Source organism: Balaenoptera acutorostrata, chromosome 7 (assembly GCF_949987535.1).
Source record: "Balaenoptera acutorostrata chromosome 7, mBalAcu1.1, whole genome shotgun sequence".
Taxonomy (NCBI): Eukaryota; Metazoa; Chordata; class Mammalia; order Artiodactyla; family Balaenopteridae; genus Balaenoptera; species Balaenoptera acutorostrata.
Genome location: NC_080070.1, coordinates 101,494,647 through 101,515,444, shown reverse-complemented (window position 1 = coordinate 101,515,444; position 20,798 = coordinate 101,494,647). Strand labels below are relative to the sequence as shown.

The 20,798-nt window shown below is 39.3% G+C and overlaps 1 protein-coding gene and 1 non-coding gene across 2 annotated transcripts in view; one reads left to right on the top strand and one right to left on the bottom strand.

Annotated features, from left to right (window-relative positions):
• Positions 1–4: 4 nt before the first annotated feature.
• The window catches only part of COG5 (component of oligomeric golgi complex 5), a 285,164-nt gene continuing 264,370 nt past the window's right edge, over positions 5–20,798 (top strand). The window contains exons 1-5 of the mRNA XM_007180888.3: positions 5–139; positions 5,247–5,386; positions 8,845–8,902; positions 13,610–13,664; positions 13,764–13,833. Of these exons, the coding sequence (XP_007180950.1) occupies positions 46–139; positions 5,247–5,386; positions 8,845–8,902; positions 13,610–13,664; positions 13,764–13,833 (417 nt within the window). The 5' untranslated portion in view covers positions 5–45. The remainder of the gene's footprint in view (positions 140–5,246; positions 5,387–8,844; positions 8,903–13,609; positions 13,665–13,763; positions 13,834–20,798) is intronic.
• TRNAE-UUC (transfer RNA glutamic acid (anticodon UUC)) lies at positions 10,275–10,346 on the bottom strand. The gene has a single exon. It is a non-coding gene; the product is annotated as a tRNA-Glu (tRNA).

Here is a 20,798-nt window from a genome sequence, read left to right as displayed (position 1 = left end):
GCGGGGCGCGCCGCTGCTGACGCCATCTCCCCGGCACCTGCCAACATGGAAGGTGGCGACGGCGGCCTCGCTCTGTCTGGCCGTCCGGCTCTGGGCTCCGGAGCGGCTGCAGCGACTGTCCGGGAGCTCCTGCAGGACGGTAAGGAGTCGGGGTCTGGCCGGGCCATGGGGTTGGGGGATTGTCCTGCTCCGCACCTGGGCCCAAGTGGTGGACTCAACCCTAAGCTTTGCAGAAAGTTTTCCTGTCTCGGCGTGACCACTCCCCTCCGCCCGGCCCCCTGGCGTCTGGGTGCTGGCCTAGCCAACCTGTTTCTCCAGGGACTTGCTGTCCCCTTCCCTTCCGGGTGTCCTGGGGACACCTGATTTCTGGAGGCTCCTCATTTCAACTCTGCCCTCCACGCTCCTGGGCCTTCGCTGATGTCCTGAGTTCCCGCCCCCGTTGACCCACTGCTACCGCAGTTCTTGACCAAAGGGTGAAGCGTTTGATTCCATGAGAAGTGTAAGACCTAGAGCAGATTACAAGCGCTTGATGAAGGGGGTCTCATTTGTAGGTAGAGTTGGAAACAACCCCCCTGTCAATAAATTTTTGGACTGCACAGGTGGCCCCACTTACAAGCTCGCTTGTTTTTTTTTTTTACAAGTCGTTTATCCACAGCCATACGTGGGGGAGGGTTCGGAGCATTCATTCAGGCTGGGATTAACTATATGTATTGAATATAGCAATCAAGTTTATTGATAGTTTTGGATAGAAGTTTCTAGAAATAAGGTAAGTTAGACATAGTACATTTGAGAAGCACATAAAATTGTATTAATGAAGTTAACATGCCCCAAACCTCTTTTCTTTCAGAATAAAGTTCAAATTTCTGAGATCCTTCTCATCTGTTCTTAATTTTCTTCCCTAATCTCCATCACGTTCAACCTTGTATTAAAATAATTAGTGTACTTAATCTTTTCTACTTCATTGTAAAACCCCTTTTTATATTCTGCAGAGTTAATAACAGTACTTTGCCTACAGTAGGTGCAGAGTAAGTGGTTTTTAAAAATTTGAACATCACAGTAAGGAAGCATACGCACACATATGTAGACCAAAATAGGTTATAAACGAATGAAATAAAATTCTAAAGTACTGTTTGGTTTCTGTGTTGTATGTTTTATTATTGCCCTTAATTCCTTGCTTTCTGATTATAATTTACATACTTTTGTCAAAAGTTACTATTGATGTTTTCTGAACTAGATCATATTCTGTAGGTTAGGATCCCTGGCTAATGCATCTTTGTACCTTAATTTAAATTCAGGTTAACCAAGTTTTGAGCTCCTGATATATACGCAATTCCCACCCTCAAGTAGCTCACCATTTTGGTAGGAGAAATAGTCCTGTAGAGTTATAAAGGTAGGCACTGTAATATAGTGTTGTAAGGGTAGCAGTAGAATTGTATACGAAGTAAAACATTACTACAAAAGAGGATGATAACTGGGAGTGGTTTAAGGGAGTGTCAGGAAAGGCTTTCTAGGTGGAGTTGGTTTTGAGGTGTAAATAGGACTTTCCCAGGTGAAGTGGAGGAAACAGTACATGCTGCGCATGGGTATTTATTTCAGTTGGATGCATTCCAGGAATTGTAATCAGTTTTTGGTGGGTAAACAGTCCCCAATTCTGCTTTCTGTATTTTCCTATTTGGTTCTCTTTCCCATCTTCCACAATAATTATTTAAATCTACTCTTTTCAAACCACTCCCTTCAAGCTCAACAAATGGTTTTCAAGTTCCCTAAAAAAAAAAAAAAAAAAAGAATCTATTAGATATGCCCTTCTTTCTTGCGGTTAAACCTACAAACTAAGCCTGAACCTGCAGTCATTCTTTCTTCCTTATTTTCTGTTGTATTTTCAATTATAAAAGAAGTGAAGTCTCCATTCCTTCCTAAGGACAGTCCCTCCCCTTGGTGCTCTGGATTTTCTTCCTGTCTCCTCAAGGACCCAGTTACCCTCATTCTATGCCATTGACATTGCTTTACCAAGGTCTCCAGTGACTTTCTTGTGGATAAATCAAATGGACACTATTTTGGTCCTTATCTTACTTGAACTTATGAAGGGTTTGAATCTTTTCTCGAAATACTTGCCTCCATGTGCCTTGTTCCATTTTTTTTTTTAAATTTCCTAATTCTCTAAATGTTCTTTTTCAGCTTTCTTTAGATGCTTGTCGTCTTCATTTCGCCCCTAATTCAGTGGTTCACTCCACTCTTCCCTCCCACAACATTCCTAAGGAATTAAACATTTCCATCAGTAACAGTGATCCACTGTGTCAGGGGTCTGCCAGTGATAGAGGATAGGATTGATAGGGTTGGTCAGCAGATGCGTAGTTTGAAATTTTGTGAGGTGTTTCTGATGTGCCTCCTGTAGGCATGAGAAAGCTAAAAGCGAAGCATGAAGGACAGTCCGTCTTCAGATGCCAAATCCAATGGCCAGTATTCAGCCTTCATTGTGTTTGATCTTTATAAGATCTTCGACACTACTGACTTTCTTTAAGCTGTCCCTTTTGGTTTTTTGCCATTCTCTACTGTTTTTCTTTCTCTCTGAACGCTTAATTTCTTTGATTGCTTTCATTTCTTCTATCTACCCCCAAATTTTGGTGTTTTCCTGCTTCTGAACTCTGTCGTTCCCATTTTCCTTTTTTTATGCATTCTAAAATGTCTTCCTAAATCATCTAGTCTTTTTTTCATAGTTTGAAAATTAATATCTATACAAATATACACATATGGCCCTTACCTCTCTTCTGAGCTATAGAACCACTCTCTACTGGACACTTCTGTCTTGACAGTGAACAAGCACTACTAATTCTACATGTAAAAATCTGCATATGAACAAATAGTGTAGGTTCTGCACATGAAAAAGTGAAATGAATTTTTTTTTTTAACCCCTCTCCTCTAACCTTTTCCTCTGGTAGTCTCTGTTAACCATTAATTGTATTAATTATTAATTGTGTGTGGTAAGTTAGATGTGTGCTTGTTCCCACGTAGGTTATCAGTTCCTTGGAGGCAGGGGTACATTCATCTTCATCTTTATACAAAGATTCCTGGTGGACTACTTCATGCAAAACTGAATTCCCTATGTCAGTTAATCAAGAAACTTGGGAATCATCCTTTAATTCTTGGTCTACCTAATCACCCATCTTTCAGCTTGTCTCTTTAAGTCCTATACATTATAGTGTCTGAATATTTGTCAAATTTGTCACTTCCTTGACAGTCTTACTGCTACTATCTTAGTCTTCATCCTGTCACTTGGGCTGTTAACATAGCACCTTACTGGCCTCTGTGGCTGTATTCCATGGGTGTGTTGGTAAATTAGCATCCTGGGAAAATAGAAGAAGCCCTGATTTTGTAGTGTATGCTAATTTTCATGGTGTAAATACCCTTACCATGGTCAATTTTAAGATACCTACATGTGATGTCAGCTGTCTCACACAATTCCTGAGGGATTAGCAGTTGGCTGTCAGGAGGCAATCCGAGCCAGCCCCAGCACACCACCGCGTGGCTAATCCCTTTTCAATCATCCTCCGTACAGCTGCCAGAAGCTGTTCTACAACACAAGGCTAAGAGAGCTCTTTCTTGGCTTTAAAACCTTAAATGGGAAATAGTCTGAACATTTTGGATATTTTACCAGCCTCTTTTCAAACTACACCCCAACCTTCCTTTGGAACCTCAAATCCTATCATTCTTTACCCTTTCTGCCCAACACACACTGTGATCCAGACATACTTAAGTCAGTATTATCCTTATTCCTCAAAATATGCCATTACATTTGCTGCCTCTAAACCTTCCCTCTTGGAATAGCCTTCTCCATTTATCTGCCTGACAGGATCCTTAATTCTGAGAACTACTTGGCAAACTCGAAGGAAATGGGGTTCTAAGAATTAAGGCCAAGTAGCAGTTTCCTTCTTTCACTCCACTACACTTTGAGAGTAGTCAAGAATGAGTCTTTGCTTTTAGCAGAATGATACTTGCAGCTGATACACAGATTAATTCATGCATTCAACCAGTATTGAACATCTGCCATGTGTCAGGCATTGTTCAGGCTCTATGGGTGTGGTAGTACACAAAACAAAGAACTTGCCCTCATGGAGTATACATTATAGTGGATATAGACAATTGAAGTTTTCTTATAAGTACTCTATTTTATAGCTTGTTAGTTTCATAATCTCTGTCAAGGCAGTCTTACGTATATCTGCCATATGACTAGGAGATAATTGTTTATACCTACATTGACTTCACTTCTGTGTATCTATTTTTCATTCATAATTCTCTCCACTTTCCTTCCACCCACAAATTTGTGGATTTCTGTACAGAAAGGTATCTTCTTAACATCTAGCATCACTTCTTGTTTTAAAATTTTTATTTATTTAATTTTTGGCTGTGCCACGTGGCATGCAGGATCTTAGTTCCCTGAGCAGGGATCGAACCCGTGCCCCCTGCGATGGAGGCACAGATTCTTAACCACTGGACTTACAGGGAAGTCCCTTTTTTTTCTTTCTCTTAAGGGTCTACTTTAAACATGGTTTCTCTTTCCATTTACTTATTTCACCCATAAATCCAAAATTTCAGTAATACCTGTAAGTTTGCATTTGCCTACTTCTATTAAAATTTGAGATTCACTTTATTATAACAGTATTTGTGCATCAGTCTGGAGATGCTGGAGACCATAATTATAAAATACAGTCAGTTTTCCTATTGTCATTGTCAGTGACCTTGTTTTCTTGTGTTAAAAGCTGTGGTTAGTAGTTTTTTTTTTTTTTTTTTCCCAATCTTTTGCTCAATATTTTCCTTTTGACTCACTGATTAAAAACTAGCTTTTAGGAATATGCATAGTAGTCCAGAGCGTGGGATCTGCAGCTACACTGCCTGGGTTCAAACAGTGAGGTTGCACAAGTTGCATGTCCTGTCTGTGCCTGTCTCTTCACCTGTGAAACGGGGAGAATGATAGTTCCAACAGGGTTGTGTGAACATTGAGTGAGTTAGTATGTATAAAGTGCTTATATCAGTACCTGACGCGTAGTAAGTTCTTAGTGAATTTTACCAGTCTCTTCTGCTGTTGCTACCGCCTCTTCCTTCTCATTTACAACAGAAAGCCTTTTCAGTACTTTCTGGTGTATAGAAAGACCTCAAAATGTGTTAACTATGATTATAATTGTTCTGTTGTTTAATATCTGTGGTTTGGTGCAGTGTAATTAATAAGGATTTTTTCTTATTTTTTTTCCCAGAGTGTTACAGTGATTTTTTAAATGAAGACTTTGATGTAAAGACTTATACTTCTCAATCTATTCATCAAGCTGTAATTGCTGAACAACTAGCAAAACTTGCCCAAGGAATCAGTCAGTTGGATAAAGAACTGCACTTACAGGTAATTCCAATTTTCTGGATCATACAATTTATTCAACCCAGAGTGATAATATATCATTTTTATAATCCTTTTATTATTTAATCTAAATGTGTATTTACATGAACAAATGTATATTTTTCCAAGTATATCTTTGAAAAGTTTTCTGTAAACTACTTTTTGTTATTTGAAAAATGGATATACCCATCTCTCCAAAACCTTTTATTCATACTTTGTTTTCATCATCTTAACTGATATGGAGAGAATATAGGTAGGCAAAAAATAGGATGTCTTTGATAAAGATAATAGAAAATGGAATTTTGGAAGCAGAACAGTGTGAATAAGAAAAACTGGGGGGCTTTCCTGGTGGCGCAGTGGTTGAGAATCTGCCTGCCAATGCAGGGGACACGGGTTCGAGCCCTGGTCTGGGAAGATCCCACATGCTGCGGAGCAACTGGGCCCGTGAGCCACAACTACTGAGCCTGCGCGTCTGGAGCCTATGCTCCGCAACAAGAGAGGCCGCGAGAATGAGAGGCCCGCGCACCGCGATGAAGAGTGGCCCCCGCTTGCCACAACTAGAGAAAGCCCTCGCACAGAAACGAAGACCCAACACGCCATAAATAAATAAATAAATAATTCTTTAAAAAAAAAAAAAAAAGAAAAACTGGGATGTTCCTATCAGCAGTTCACACTTTATGAGCACAAAATGTAACATTTGATGAAATTACAGAAAGTTGATAAATTTGTGGTGGATAGAACACAATGAGGGGAGTTAGGAGATAGGTCCGAATCTCAGTTGTGCTGTTACCTTTCATATCATGTAATGCCTTTGAGTCTTGCTTTTTTTTTAAATAAAGGAGAAAAACCTATGGAATGGGTTGGAGTGAATAAGGGGGAAGAGGAGATTGTAGTAGAAAATCTTGAAGGTTCCTTCCTCTTCTACAATTCTGTGATTTTTATAGGATGGTTTTATGGTGTACTTCCTAGTGTTGCCTTTCTTTCTGAGTAGGCACTTAAATATTTAAATGAATGAACATTTGCATGAATAAATGAACTATTTTCCAGGAAACCTAGATCTGGTATAACGAGACATGTTCCCTTAAGTTTTTCGTGTCTTACTTTATCAATTAAAAGAGCAGTTTGGGGCTTCCCTGGTTTCGCAGTGGTTAAGAGTCCGCCTGCAAATGCAGGGAACACGGGTTCGAGCCCTTGTCCGGGAAGATCCCACATGCTGTGGAGCAACTAAGCCTGTGTGCCACAACTACTGAGCCTGCGCTCTAGAGCCCACGAGCCACAACTACTGAAGCCCGCGCGCCTAGAGCCTGGGCTTCGCAACAAGAGAAGCCGCCGCAATGAGAAGCCTGCACACTGCAACGAAGAGTAGCCCCCGCTTTTCGGAACTAGAGAAAGCCTGCGCGCCGCAATGAAGACCCAACACAGCCAAAAATAAAATTAATAAAAAATAAATAAATTTATTAAAAAAAAGATAGAAGTATATATTATAGACAATTCTTTAAAAAAAAAAGAGCAGCTTGGTTCGGACTGGGATGACTTTTAAGGTCAGTTAAAATTCTTATTATATAATTAGCGATCAATACTTATTGAGGAACATTTATAGGACAGTTTTAATTGTCAGGCTTTGCTTTAGGCTGTGCGGATAGAAAAATGAAAACATTTCCTGGCTCTCCAAGGATTCACAGACCAGTGGCAGATACAGGCAGAAATAATGACAGGCAAGTGATGCCTGTTTTAAATAGAATAGTACAAACTGTCTGTGGGAGCAGGGGAAAATGCACTTAATTCTGCCTAGGTTTCTCAGGGGGTAGCTTTTTGCAGGAGCCACCTGAAATTCTTTCTGCCTTTTTGTGGTTGGCATTTTCCTTATTCTTTGCATATAGTACCTTCTCTGAAGGAATCAATAAAAACTTAAAATCTATTTAACATCTCCTAGAGGGGGCAAGTTATACTTACAGTGGTTCTGGATGTAGGGTGGAGGAAGTCTCTGATTCCTGGTATGAGATCTGAACCTGCTACAATTGTTTTTCTGCAGAAGCAAAATTGGGATAATGCTAACCAAACCAGTAAATAAAATATAATAAAAATAATTTAAAATATCATTGAGATGATTAAAATTACAAAAGATGTACCGAAGTATGTATTAGTCAGGGTTTTAGTGCAGGAAGCAGAAACTGCTCTAGGTATTTAAAGCGGGAAGATATTTAATACAGAGGATTGGATGGATAGCTAATGGAATGAGTTGAAGGATCTACCACAGATGCAACCAGAGACCTGGAAGCTCCTGCTGTTACCTCCCATGCCACTGCTAAAGTTCAGCTTCTGGATGCTTGGTAACTGAACTCTGGAATGATCTATAGGGCTATCTCAACTGTCTCTAAATCCTCAGGTCTCAGGACTTTGCTTACCAGCTGAAACAGTAATGGGAAGATAGTTTTCCTCTTTCTTCTGTCTTCTGAATCTCTTGGAAATTCATCCAGTTGACCGCAGGGGAGTCTATGAAATTGTAGTTTTAGGCTTTTCAGCCTTTCCAGAGTATCACAAGGGACAAAGAATAGAGAATTAGAAAAATATTCATCTTGTTAGGATGGACACATTAATGACCATATCAGTGGACTGGGGAGAACTCAGATGTCTTCTGGATAAGAGACATAGGAGACCAAAAGTAGCACTTATTTTAGATATGTGATAGAGGAACTTGCTAGAATGACAAGTGACATGTGAAACAGGACAAAGTAGAGGATTTAGGCATATCCATTGAATGACTCTTTGCTGATTGGGAGCTTCAGTTTACAGACTAGACATGAAACTTCTTATTCATTGTAATAAAGCATACAAAATAATAAGGATTCCTGCATTGTTCTAAAGATTTGCTTGATTTCTTGGTGTTTCTAGGACTCTCTTGCATGTAGCCTTTAACTCTTAACTTTTATGGTTTTGTTTTTTTTTTTGATATGACTATTCACACTGCCCTAATTTTCTTAAAAATACCAGTCTTCTGCAAGGAAGAGGATTTGCTGTGACATTAGGAAGCTGGAAGCAGAGAGATGTTTAGGGAGGTGCTGACTCTGCTTTATCTTTCCAAATTAGTATGTGGTCTTGATGCTGAATTAAATGCAAGAACTAAAAGAACCTGATGTTTGAAAACACTCTTTAAAAGGGAAGCATGTATTAATTAGCGTGGCAAGAATTAGCTGTGTTTTGTTTTTCAGTTTGGGCACAACTCCTTCTGCACATCCCCCTAGGAAACCACGGGGCTAATGAAAAGACGTCTTTGGCTGTGTGTTGAGCTGTAGCGTGTTTGTGTTCCCACCAGTCATTCAGCTCAAACACACCTTTATAACCTGTATTTTTTGTATTAGCATTTTCCCACTTTCCATAAAGAGAGAGACCTTCAATTCTACTTTGTGGTTACAAATTAAAATACTTAATACTTGCAGTGCTGATTATTCATTCTTAATTTTCAGGTCGTTGCAAGACATGAAGATTTATTGGCACAAGCAACTGGGATTGAGTCTTTGGAAGGTATATTTCCATTAACTATTATACATTATACAGAGCTAACCCAGGGCTTGGAAACTTCTCCTGTGAAGGGTCAGAAAGTAAATATTTTAGACTTTGAAGGTCATACCGTCTCTGTTGCAACTACTAAACTCTGCTGTTGCAGGGTGAAAGCAGCCAGGTAATATGGAAACGAATGTGTGTGGCTGTGTTCCAACAAAACTTTAATAAAACTTTGCTGATCCCTGAGCTAAACTCTCCGGGTTTAAATCCTTGCTTTCCCACCTACTAGAAATGTGACTTTGGACAACTTACTTAACCTTTCTGTGCCTCGGTTTTATCTATAAAGGAGGAGTATTAATATGTACTAATATGTTATTTAGAGGATTAAATGAGTTAACACAATGCCTGGAACAATTCCTGGCACATATTTAGTGCTTTTGTAACTGTTAGTTAATTAAAACAAATAAGCAGGGGAATTCCAGTGGTTACAGTGGTTAGGACTCCACACTTTCACTGCTACGGGCGTGGGTTCAGTCCCTGGTTGGGGAACTAGGATCCAGCAAGCTGCGTGGCGTGGCCAAAAAAAACAGAAACAAAAACAAAATCAACTCCACCAAAGTAGTGGAAATAGGCTTGAATTCTTTCCTTACGTTTGGCTTTCTTTGAAATGCTTTTCAAAAATGGAAGTATAGTAGACTAATAATACATTGGATTTTTATTATGAACTCTCTTATTTTTGTTTGACATCTTTTATGAATTTTTCATTCTCTCTTTATTAAATTAAATTACATCTCATAAATATGAAATGTTAATATTGTATTTTCCATTATCACTTGTGATTACTGTTGATCATTGCACATCAAAAGAAAGCCAAGTGATTCTTCCCTATGTTGATGAAATTCTTAAGGAAGAAGGATATTGTTTTCTGTGATGCAATATTCTTTAATGCTTCCTCTAGTATTTCTTATGTGCACTCAAAGATGTTATTTTCAGCATGTGCACTGTTTCTAAGGCATCCTGATAAAGAACATAGTATTTTGGAAATAACAGTTTGTTATTTGAATATTTAGGATAGATATCAGACTATGTTCGTGGGAAAATTAAGAGGCTCTAGGTACTGACTTACTACGGAAAATTAATTTTCTTTCATCTCACATTTTTGTATGTTTCTGGAAGCAAGTAAATAATACCTTGTTTTTAATGGTAATTTTTGTAAACAAATGAATAAAGGTTTTTTTCTTTTATAGAAACCCATAGGGATGTCACGGTAGTACGTTGATTTTGAGTGTATATAGTTGTAGGTGAATCATCACAACAGAAATACTTCTCATTGTGGTTTTCTTTTTCTTTTTTTTTTTAAATTGGCCACACCACATGGCTTGCAGGATCTTAGTTCCCCAACCAGGGATTGAACCTGGGCCATGACAGTGAAAGTGCCAAGTCCTAACCACTGGACCACCAGGGAGTTCCCTATATGTGTTTAGTTCTATAGTGTGCTGATTTTCCCCAGAGTGCTTTTCAGTGATTAAAATATTTAAAATATGCTGTTAGACTGAGTTAGAATGACTATCCATTGGGTGACTGTGTACAGTACAAAGGCTGACTTCTCTGAATTCCTATGATAATCTAAGAATATTCTCCAGATTATTTGAACATAAGTCAAAGTATGAATCAGTTAGTATTCATTTTAGCATGATGTGTATTTCTAATCATTTATTAAACTTTTTGAGATGTGTGTTATGTATTTGAAAATGAGTATTATCCCAACTTCTACTTCATCTGCTTTTTCTCCTATATATTTAAAATTTTGGCCATATAATTCATTTGGAGATATATTTATTTAGCCTATTTTATTAAAATTTACTCTCTATTCATTTTTTGTTTATTTATGCATTTAAATTTTAATTGAGAATTTGTTAGATTCCAGGCAGCTGTAACAGTATACAGAGTCCCTGTCCTTATGGAGTTTGGAGGTATATTTAATTAAGCCTATTTTATTAAAAAGAGATAGCCTAATTTCTTCATTTATTTGCTCTCTCAGTCAAATAGTAATTGAGAACTTGTTAGATACCAGGCACCTGTGAACAATAGAGTCACTATTCTCATGATATTTATGTTCTAGGTAGGGAATGAGACCAAAAAAAAAAAAAAATGTGTAAGTGGGGAACTTCAGGTACTTTTAAGTCCTAAAAGAAAATAAAATAGGTGATGAGGTAGAAGAATGGGAGTTCCTTACTAGCTAGGATGGGCAGGAGATGCTTCTTTTAGAAGATGACATTTGAACTGAGATCTGAATGATGAGAAAGAGCTACCACATGACTATCTGGGGAGGAGAGTGTGGTAAGCTGAGGGACCAATAAATGGAATTAGCGTGGCACGTTTGAAGGGCAGAAAGAAAAGGCTAGTATGACTAGAGTTTAGTGAATGAGGGAAAGAACTGTAGATGAGGTTCTTGGGAAGGAATTTTGATTTTCATTCTAAATGCAATGGTAAACAGTTGGAGGGTTTTAATTAGAGATGTTATGTGATTAATGCTCTAAAAAGTTTTCTCTGGTGGCTCTATAAGAAGGCAAGAGTAGAATTTGGGGTACCAACTTAGAAGCTATTAGATTAGTAGACATTGATGGTGCCTTGAATTAGTGGTAGATGTAAAGAGAGAGAAGTGAATGGGATAAAATGGGGGTAGAGCTGATAGGATTTGTTGATGGGAAATGAAAGGTCTGAGGGAAAAAAGTCACCAACAGTGATTCCTAAGATTTTAGTCTGAAAAATTGGATAGATGATGGTATGAGTAACCGAGATGCGTCACACTGGAGAGGATCATGGTGGGGCAGAAGTTATCTTGCGTGTCTTAAATTTGTCATAAGAAAGTTCAGGGCTAGAGATTTGTGTGTGTGTGTGTGTGTATAGATAGGCATAAAGAAAATCTATATAGATGTATGTACATATGTGTGTATATAAAATCAGTATTTTATTGAACAGATAGTGTTTAAAACATTGGGTTTGAATGAAATCCCTAAGAGAGATTCTAGATGGAGAAGAGAAGGTGGCTGAGGATCAAATCTTGGAGTACTCCAGCATGTAGAGATGTAACAGAGAAGGAGTAGGAGCAACCAATGCCATCAGAGGGAACCCAGGAGGGTGATGACTTGGAAGCCTAGAGAAAAAAATGTTTTAGGGAGGGAGTGGTTCAACGTGTCGTGAATTTCTGAGAGTTAAACAAGATCAAGACAGAACTGACAATAGAATTCGGCACCTTGGAGATTTCTGGTGACCTTGACAAGATCGTTTTGGTGGCATATGTGTGAAAGGTGTTGCGAGTGGGTTGTGGAGAGAATAAGATGTGAGGAAGTGATGATAACAAGGAAAGCCAGTTCATTCTTGGAGGTTTAAGGTCAGTGAACCATAATACCGGCAGAAATCCTTGGGTCCAGAAAGGATTCTATTGGACTGAGCCATATTAAAACATATTTGTATGCAGATAGGAGTATTAGTTGATTCTTAAATTACTTCATCTAATATGACAACATTCTATACTTAAATGTATTTAGAATGCTATGTTTCAAAACTGCAGCTATGCCAGTTGAATATAGAAACTGAGTTTTAAAGAATATAGTTCAAAATAATTAAATCTGTAATATTGGAAAGCCCATTTTTAGGCATATAAAAAAGTAAAATTTAAGATCTATCTTCCTGAAAATAATTTTACAATTTTATAAACAGTTCTCCATCATGTTATGTAAGTAGAGAGTAAAGGCAATAATATACTTGCTGTCCATATTTATTATTTATCTAGCATTGGGGGTTAGAGAGAGTATACCAGGAGGAGAGTACCTCATTTCCAGATCGTTCAGGGCCTTGTAGACCAAGCCGTGGACTTTAGTTTTAACACAGGAGCAAAGGGGAGACTGGGGAAGGGTTTTAGCAGATGAGTGTTATAATTTGCACTTCCAAAGATCACTCAGGCTTTTTTTTTTTTTAATATAATTTTTAAAGTAAATTTCTTTATTTATTTTTTGGCTGTGTTTGGTTTTCGTTGCTGGGCGTGGGCTTTCTCTAGTTGAGGCGAGCAGGGGCTACTCTTCATTGCAGTGTGCGGGCTTCTCATTGTGGTGGCTTCTCTTGTTGCGGAGCAGGGGCTCTAGGCGTGCGGGCTTCAGTAGTTGTGGCTCACGGGCTCAGTGGTTGCGGCTCGCGGGCTCTAGAGCGCAGAGTAGTTGTGGCGCACGGGCTTAGTTGCTCTGCAGCATGTGGGATCTTCCTGGACTAGGGCTTGAACCCGTGTCCCCTGCATTTGCAGGTGGATTCTTAACCACTGCGCCACCAGGGAAGTCCCATGCTTCTTTTTTCGTAATTGTAGTATAATACACATTAACATGAAATTTACCACTTTAACCATTTTAAACTATCTGAGTGCTATTAATTACATTTACAGTGTTGTGCAACCATCGCTATCCAGTTCCCGAACTTTTTCATCACCTCAAATGGAAACCCTGTACCCATTAAGCAGTCACTTCCCATTCCTTGTCAGACTTCTTTAGTGGAGCAAGGTTAGGACGGGGAAGACTAGTTAGAGGTTTTTGCAATAGTCTAGGTAAAAGATATTGGTTGGATTATGATGACGGCAGAAAAAAATGGAAAAATTTCTCTATTTTTTTCTTTTAACTTTTTACCCAATTTGAACCCTTGTAAATTTGTGAAGTAACGTAAGCTGTTATGTTTTCCTAGGTGTCCTTCAGATGATGCAGACAAGAATTGGGGCTTTACAGGGAGCTGTTGATAGGTACTGTTGTTCATTTTGTAAATAAATGAAATGGAAAGATTTTTATCCATTGACATTTTGAAGATGATTTTGTCACTCCTCTTTCTGTTTTTCCTTTAGGATGAAAGCAAAAATTGTTGAGCCATACAATAAAATAGTAGCCCGTACTGCTCAACTAGCAAGACTTCAGGTAGGTCCTCACTTGTCATTTCTTTGTACTTTTACTTCATTTTGTCTTTATAAGTGAGCAGATTTCAAGAGAATGAATTCTGAGGAAGTAAGAGATATGAGAGAAAAAGGGAAAAATACTAAAGAGCTTTAAAAGAAGATATTCAGTTTAAAAAATAAAAATCTAAACTACTATTCAAGTGAATTATTTTCACTCTTATTATTTCAGTGTATTACTATTTAGAATTCAAAATTATTTCTCTTAATAGAGAACAGGAAGAAACCTAACTTTTATCCTTACAGTTTGCTATGATCCAATGTAAGGAACCCAAACCTATAACTTCTGTAATACAGTGGTCCCCAGCCTTTTTGGCACCAGGGACCGCTTTCGTGGAAGACAGTTTTTCCGCGGACCGGGGAGGTGGGGGTGGGGGGATGGTTGGTTTCACATGATTCAAGCGCCTTATATTTATTGTGCACTTTATTTCTGCTATTGTTACATTGTAATATATAATGAAATGATTATATAACTCACCATAATGCAGAATCCGTGGGAGCCCTGAGCTTGTTTTCCTGCAACTAGATGGTCCCATCTGGGGGTGATGGGAGACACTGACACCTGAAGTGTGTTGCTTAGGTCCAGTCTACTCCGTAATCTCGTTTTGGTTGCTGTCACTGCAGAAAACCCTGCTTCACAAAGATAGGATGCTGGAAACGGAAGCAGGCTTTTCAGTGCTTTCGTGGCAGTCTCAGGATATCCCACCTTGACTTTAATCCAGAACGTATGGAGATTTAAAGTTGTCTCAAACATACTTTTAAGGCCACCGTCATTTACGATCTCAAGCATTTGATCCTCTTCTAGCACAAAGTCGATTCACCGGGCTTATTCACAAATGGGTCGCGGATCCATGCCTTCCCAGTTCGGGGGTCTTTTGTGGCTGGGAAGTAATGCTCAGACTCTTGAAAGCTGAGATAGGTGATCATGCACCAGCTGGGAGAAAGAAGGCCCTGGCTCAGCCTCTTTCAAAATCTCTGCTGATACTTGAAACATGTCAGAAATCCTAGTGTTCACTCATTGCCCCCATAATTCCAGTTTGGCCTTGAATGCAGCCATTTTATCTACCGACTTGAACACAGTTGTTGTTCTCCCCTGAAGTGACAGATTGAGTTTGTTGAGCAGGTTGAATATGTCACACAAGTAAGCAAGTTTTGCGACCCCATTCTGTGGCGCTGAAATGTGCTGCCAGTGGTGACTTTTTCTAAAAGAAATCTCTGGAGTGGCTCTCGTAACTCAAAAACTCTGTCCAGTGATCTACCTTTAGAAAGCCAGCTCACTTCTGTGTATAAGGGAAGACGTGTGTGCTCTGCGTCCATCTCCTCATAGAGCTGTGTGGACAGTTGTGAGTTAAGGGCATGTATTTTAATATGGTTGATAATTTTAATCACATCCTGCAAGACGTTAAGTTCAGGTGACATTTTTCAGCTAGCCAGCATTTCCCTATGGATGACACAGTGCGTAGACTCACATTCAGAAGCGACCTCTTTGACCCGAGTAGCGAAACCAGAAAGCCGTCCAGTCATGGCAGCCGCTCCATCTGTGCATATATCGACACAAAATGACCAATTCAGTTTTCCTGATGTGTAATCATTCAAAGACTTGAAGAGTTCTGCAGCTATTGTGTTGGTTGGCAGCAAAAGTGCACATAACATATCCTCATGCACATCCTCCTGAAAGATATATCGCCCAAAAACAAGCATTGTTGCCCTGTTGTCAGCATCAGTAGACTCGTCAACCTGGATTGCGTACCATGGTGACTCATTAATCCTCTCTAACAATTGTGCCTCAGTATCCTCTGCTATTTCATCAATTCGTCTAGTTATGGTGCCAGCCAAAAGAGGAACACGTGCCACGTTTTGAACTGCAGCCTCTCCTAAAAGTTCATGACAGATGTCCTTAGCAGCAGGCAGGCTCAACTCTTCACCAATGGTAAAGGGCTTTTTCTTAAAGATTTATTTATTTAGTTTATTTTTGGCTGCGTCGGGTCTTAGTTGCGGCACGCAGGATCTTCATTGAGGTACGTGGGATCTTTCATTGCAGTGTGCAGGCTCTTTGTTGCGATGCACGGGTTTCTCTCTAGTTGTGGCGGGCGGGTTTTCTATTCTCTAGTTGTGATGCGCAGGCTCCAGGGCGTGTGGGCTCTGTAGTTTGCGGCACGCAGGCTCTCTAGTTGAGGCGCGCAAGCTCAGTAGTTGCGGTGTGCGGGCTTAGTTGCCCTGCAGCATGTGGGATCTCAGTTCCCTGACCAGGGATCGAACCCGTGTCCCCTGCATTGTAAGGCGGATTCTTTACCACTGGACCGCCAGGGAAGCCCAGTAAAGGGCTTCTTAGCTTTAGCAATGTGGTTAGGCACTAAGAATGATGCTCTCAGTGCAGATACATTTGATGAAGTGGTGGCCTTCAGTAATTGCTTCTGTTCTTCGTGTTCACGTTTTTTTCTTTTGGAAAACTCCAAAGGCTTGTCTTTTAATGCAGGGTGCTTGGTCTCCATGTGGCGAAACAGTTCTGAAGGTTTCATGGCTTCCTCGGATAGCTAGTTGCCACATATTATACAGAGCGGGCATGGAGAATGTGAATCACCTGCAGCAACGAAACCCGTAATTTAAGTAGGACTCTTGGTATTTTCTTTTAAATGCAGCTTTCGTTTTGTTGGCAGTCTTAGAGTCTTCTGCTGTCTCATCATTGGGTCTTTCCCCCCTTTCAAAAAAGCTCTCCAGCGACGTTTGTTTTTTACTCATTTTGGCTGGGGTTAGCTTGTGGGCTTACCAAAACTGTGACTGAGACAAGTGCACAGTGCAGGAAAGAGGTGTGGACGGAAGTGGTAAATAAAATAATGGGCAGGCCATGCGCAGACTGAAATAAGTGTCAGTTTCTGACTTAAAGCCTGCCACCACATGCAGTTGTACAATCGAAGTACATCAACTCACTTGTCACTGTAAAGCCTGCCACCAGATGCAGCTTAATTGTCACTTTCCACTCACTGATAGAGTTTTGATATGAGTCTGCAAGCAGTTGATTTATTATGGTCTCTGTGTAGTCAAAACTCTCTGTTAATGATAATCTGTATTTGCAGCCACTCCCCAGTGCTAGCATCACCGCCTCAGCTCCACCTCAGATCATCAGGCATTAGATTCTCATAAGGAGCGAGCAACCTAGATCCCTCACATGTGCAGTTCACAGCAGGGTTTGTGCTCCTATGAGAATCTAATGCTGCCACTGATCTGACACGAGGCGGAGCTCAGGCAGCAATGCGAGCGATGGGGAGCGGCTGTAAATACAGATGAAGCTTCGCTTGCTCACCCGCCGCTCACCTCCTGCTGTGTGGCCTGGTTCCTAACAGGCCACAGATCGGTACTGGTCTGTGCCCTGGGGACTGGGAACCCCAGCTATAATAGATGTTTTAGTGTTTTAATCTTTGCTATTTCTGGGTCAGTTTTTCTCAATTGACCTTTCTTCTTGTTACGGGTTTTATTTTTATGCTTCTTTTCATGCTTGGTAATTTTTGATTTTATACTGTAAAGGTGTGTTTTGTGTTCAGGGGTCTGGATTTTTAAAAATTTCCTTGAAATGGTGTTGGACTTTATTCTTGTTCACAGTTAAGTTACTTGAAATTAGTCTGATCTTTTTGAGGATTGGTTTTAAATATTTATTTATTTATTTATTTAGCTGCATCGGGTCTTAGTTGCGGCTTGCAGGATCTTTGCGGCACGTGGGATCTTTGCTGCAGCATGAGGGACCTTTTATGGTGTGCGGGCTTCTCTCTGGTTGTGGTGCATGGGCTCATTAGTTGTGGCACGCGGGCTATCTAGTTGTGGCACGTGGGCTTAGTTGCCCCATGGCATGTGGGGTCTTAGTTCCCTGACCAGGGATTGAACTCACGTCCCCTGCATTGGAAGGAGGATTCTTAACCACTGGACCACCAGGGAAGTCCCCAAGGATTGGTTTTAAATCTTTGTTAGTGCAGGTTCAGAGCATCCTTTAGCCTAGGGATAGTTTAGCTGTGTTTACTACTAGGTCCTTCCACTATGAGCTCTGTGCATTGTTTCAGTGTTTCTTTCCTTGTGTTTCCTCTTACACATGCACAAGCTGGCACTTAGCCAGAGACTTGAGGCCACCTTTCTGCACATCTCCCCAACCTCTCCTTCCTGGCCAGTTCTCTGCCCATAAACTCTAGCTCCTTTCAGCTTTCCTGAAATCTGCTCTGTTTCCACACTTCAGAGAGACTGTCATGTTCTGTTTGCCTTTGCTCTGCTTCAGCTAGAAAATTGTCTCCCGGCAGTAAATTGGGATAGTTGTTAAGCTCATTTTCTTTATTTTCTTTTTCCTGTGCTATTTTTCAGTATCTGTTGTCTGAAAATTTTATTTCATGTATTTTGTTCAGTTTTCTAGTTGTTTAAGATGGGAGGGTAAATTCTGCCCTATTATTTCATCATTGTTAGAAGTAGAAATTGCCTTCATTAAAAAAAATTGAATTATAATTCACATACTGTAAAATTCACCACTTTAAAGTACACATTTAAATGTTAACTGAGTGATTTTTACTATATTCACAGGGTTGTGCAATCATCACCACTGTCTAATGCCAAAACATTTTCATTACTCCAGAAAGAAACGTATGCTCAGTAGTAATCATTCCTCCTACCCCCTTCCCCCTCCCCCCTCCCCAGCTTTCTAATCTGCTGTCTGTCTATGGATTTGCCTCTGCTGGATATTTCATATAAACGCATCATACATTGTGTGGCATTTTTTTGTCTGGCTTCTTTCACTTAGCATAATGTTTTCAAGGTTTATCCATGTTGTAGCATGTGTCAGTACTTCATTCCTTTTTATGATCAAATAATATTCCATTGTACAGACATACCACATTTTTGTTTATCCATTTATTTTGCTTGCCTATCAGTTGATAGATAGTTGTGTCCGCTTATTGGCTATTATGAATAAACACAGTTAACGAACATTTGTGTACAAGTTTTTGTGTGACGTGTTTTTTTCGGTTATCTTGGGTATATACCTGAGAATATATATGCTAGGTCATATGCTAACTCTGTGTTTAACATTTTGACGTATCAAATCAATATATGAACACCTTAAACTTAAACAGTGTTCTATGTCAATTATATTTCAACAAAGCTGGAAAAAACTTTTTGAGGAGTGCCAAACTGTTTTCAAAGCAGCTGTACCATTTTATATTCCTATCAGCTATATATGAGGGTTTTAATTTCTTTCTCACCAAGACTTCTTTTCTTTTTAATATAGCCATCCTATTGGTTATGAAGTACTATCTCATTGTTGTTTTGATATGAATTTCCCCAATGACTAATGATACTGAGCATCTTTTATTGTGCCTATTGGCCATTTGTATATATTCTCTGGAGAAATGTCTATTCATATATTTTGCTCATTTTTAAAATGAGTTATTTGTCTATTCCCTCTCCCTCCCTCCCTCCCTTCCTTTCTAATACTTGGCATATTGTGTTCTGGCTTCCAATTTAGTTGTTGAGAAGCTGTCATTCTGACCTGGTCTTTTGAAGGTAATCTGCAGGTTTCCTCTGGTTTCTTTTTTTTAATTATTTATTTATTTATTTATTTTAACATCTTTATTGGAGTATAATTGCTTTACATTGTTATGTTAGTTGCTGCTGTATAACAAAGTGTATCAGCTATACGTATACATATATCCCCATATCCCCTCCCTCTTGCATCTCCCTCCCACCCTCCCTATCCCACCCCTCTAGGTGGTCACAAACCACCGAGCTAATCTCCCTGTGCTATGTGGCTGCTTCCCACTAGCTATCTATTTTACATTTGGTAGTGTATATATGTCCATGCCACTCTCTTACTTCGTCTCAGCTTACCCTTCCCCCTCACTGTGTCCTCAAGTCCATTCTCTATGTCTGCATCTTTATTCCTGTACTGCCCCTAGGTTCTTCAGAACCATTTTTTTTCTTTTTTTTAGAATCCATATATATGTGTTAGCATACGATATTTGTTTTTCTCTTTGATTTCCTTCAGTTTCAGAATGGTTTCTTTTTATTCATTTCATGTGCAATTTGTTTTTCTTCCATCTGTGAGTTTATCTCTTTCATCATTTCTAAGCCGTGCTTTCTTCAAGTATGTATCATTCTCTCCTTTGTCTTCAATTCTGATTAAATGTACACTCAGCTTTCTCTCTTTATCATCTAAGTCACTTACCCTCTTTTCCTTACTTTACATTTTTTTCCTTTCCTTGCTGTTCTCTGGAGTTTTTTCTGATTGGTTATCTACTTCATTAATTTATTCCTAACCACTTCCTGTGGTTAAAATAGTCTATTATTATTTTGCTAAGTTTTGGTTATTGTATGTTTTATTTTTAGAAGTTCTATGTTTCTTTTCTTAAAGTGCTATATGACCTGTTTCTTGTTCCCTGACTTTGATTTCTTTGAATATATTCTGCTGAAGTATTCTATTGCCTGACTCTGGTAGGTATAGTATTTGTAGTCTTTGTGGGTATGTCTATCTTGGTGGTGCTTGCTGGTTCTATCTAATGGAGTCCAGTTTTCCTGGGTGCCTCGTTATTTTTTGCTGCATGTTGGACATTTTATTTGAAAAGTTATTTTTTAGAATATTTGAGTCCTTCAGACAGGATTTGTTTTGTTTTTCTATGGCAGCAGAAATCACTACCAGTCCAAGAACAACATTAAATTAAGTTTAATCAATTTTAACTCTCCTCCTCCACTTTGTCTCAGAGGCTATCAAAATGTAGGATCTAGTTTTCCAGGACTAGCAAGTGATCTCAGATTACAAGTGGATTTGCTTCTTTTCTCTTTGGGTTCACTCTGCTTTACTTTTGGCTTGGTGTTTGTATCCATACTATCATTTCTTTGATGCTTTTGAGACATTTTTACACTTTATACAACAGTTTTAGTTCTTAATGGTAAGCTAAAAACGTA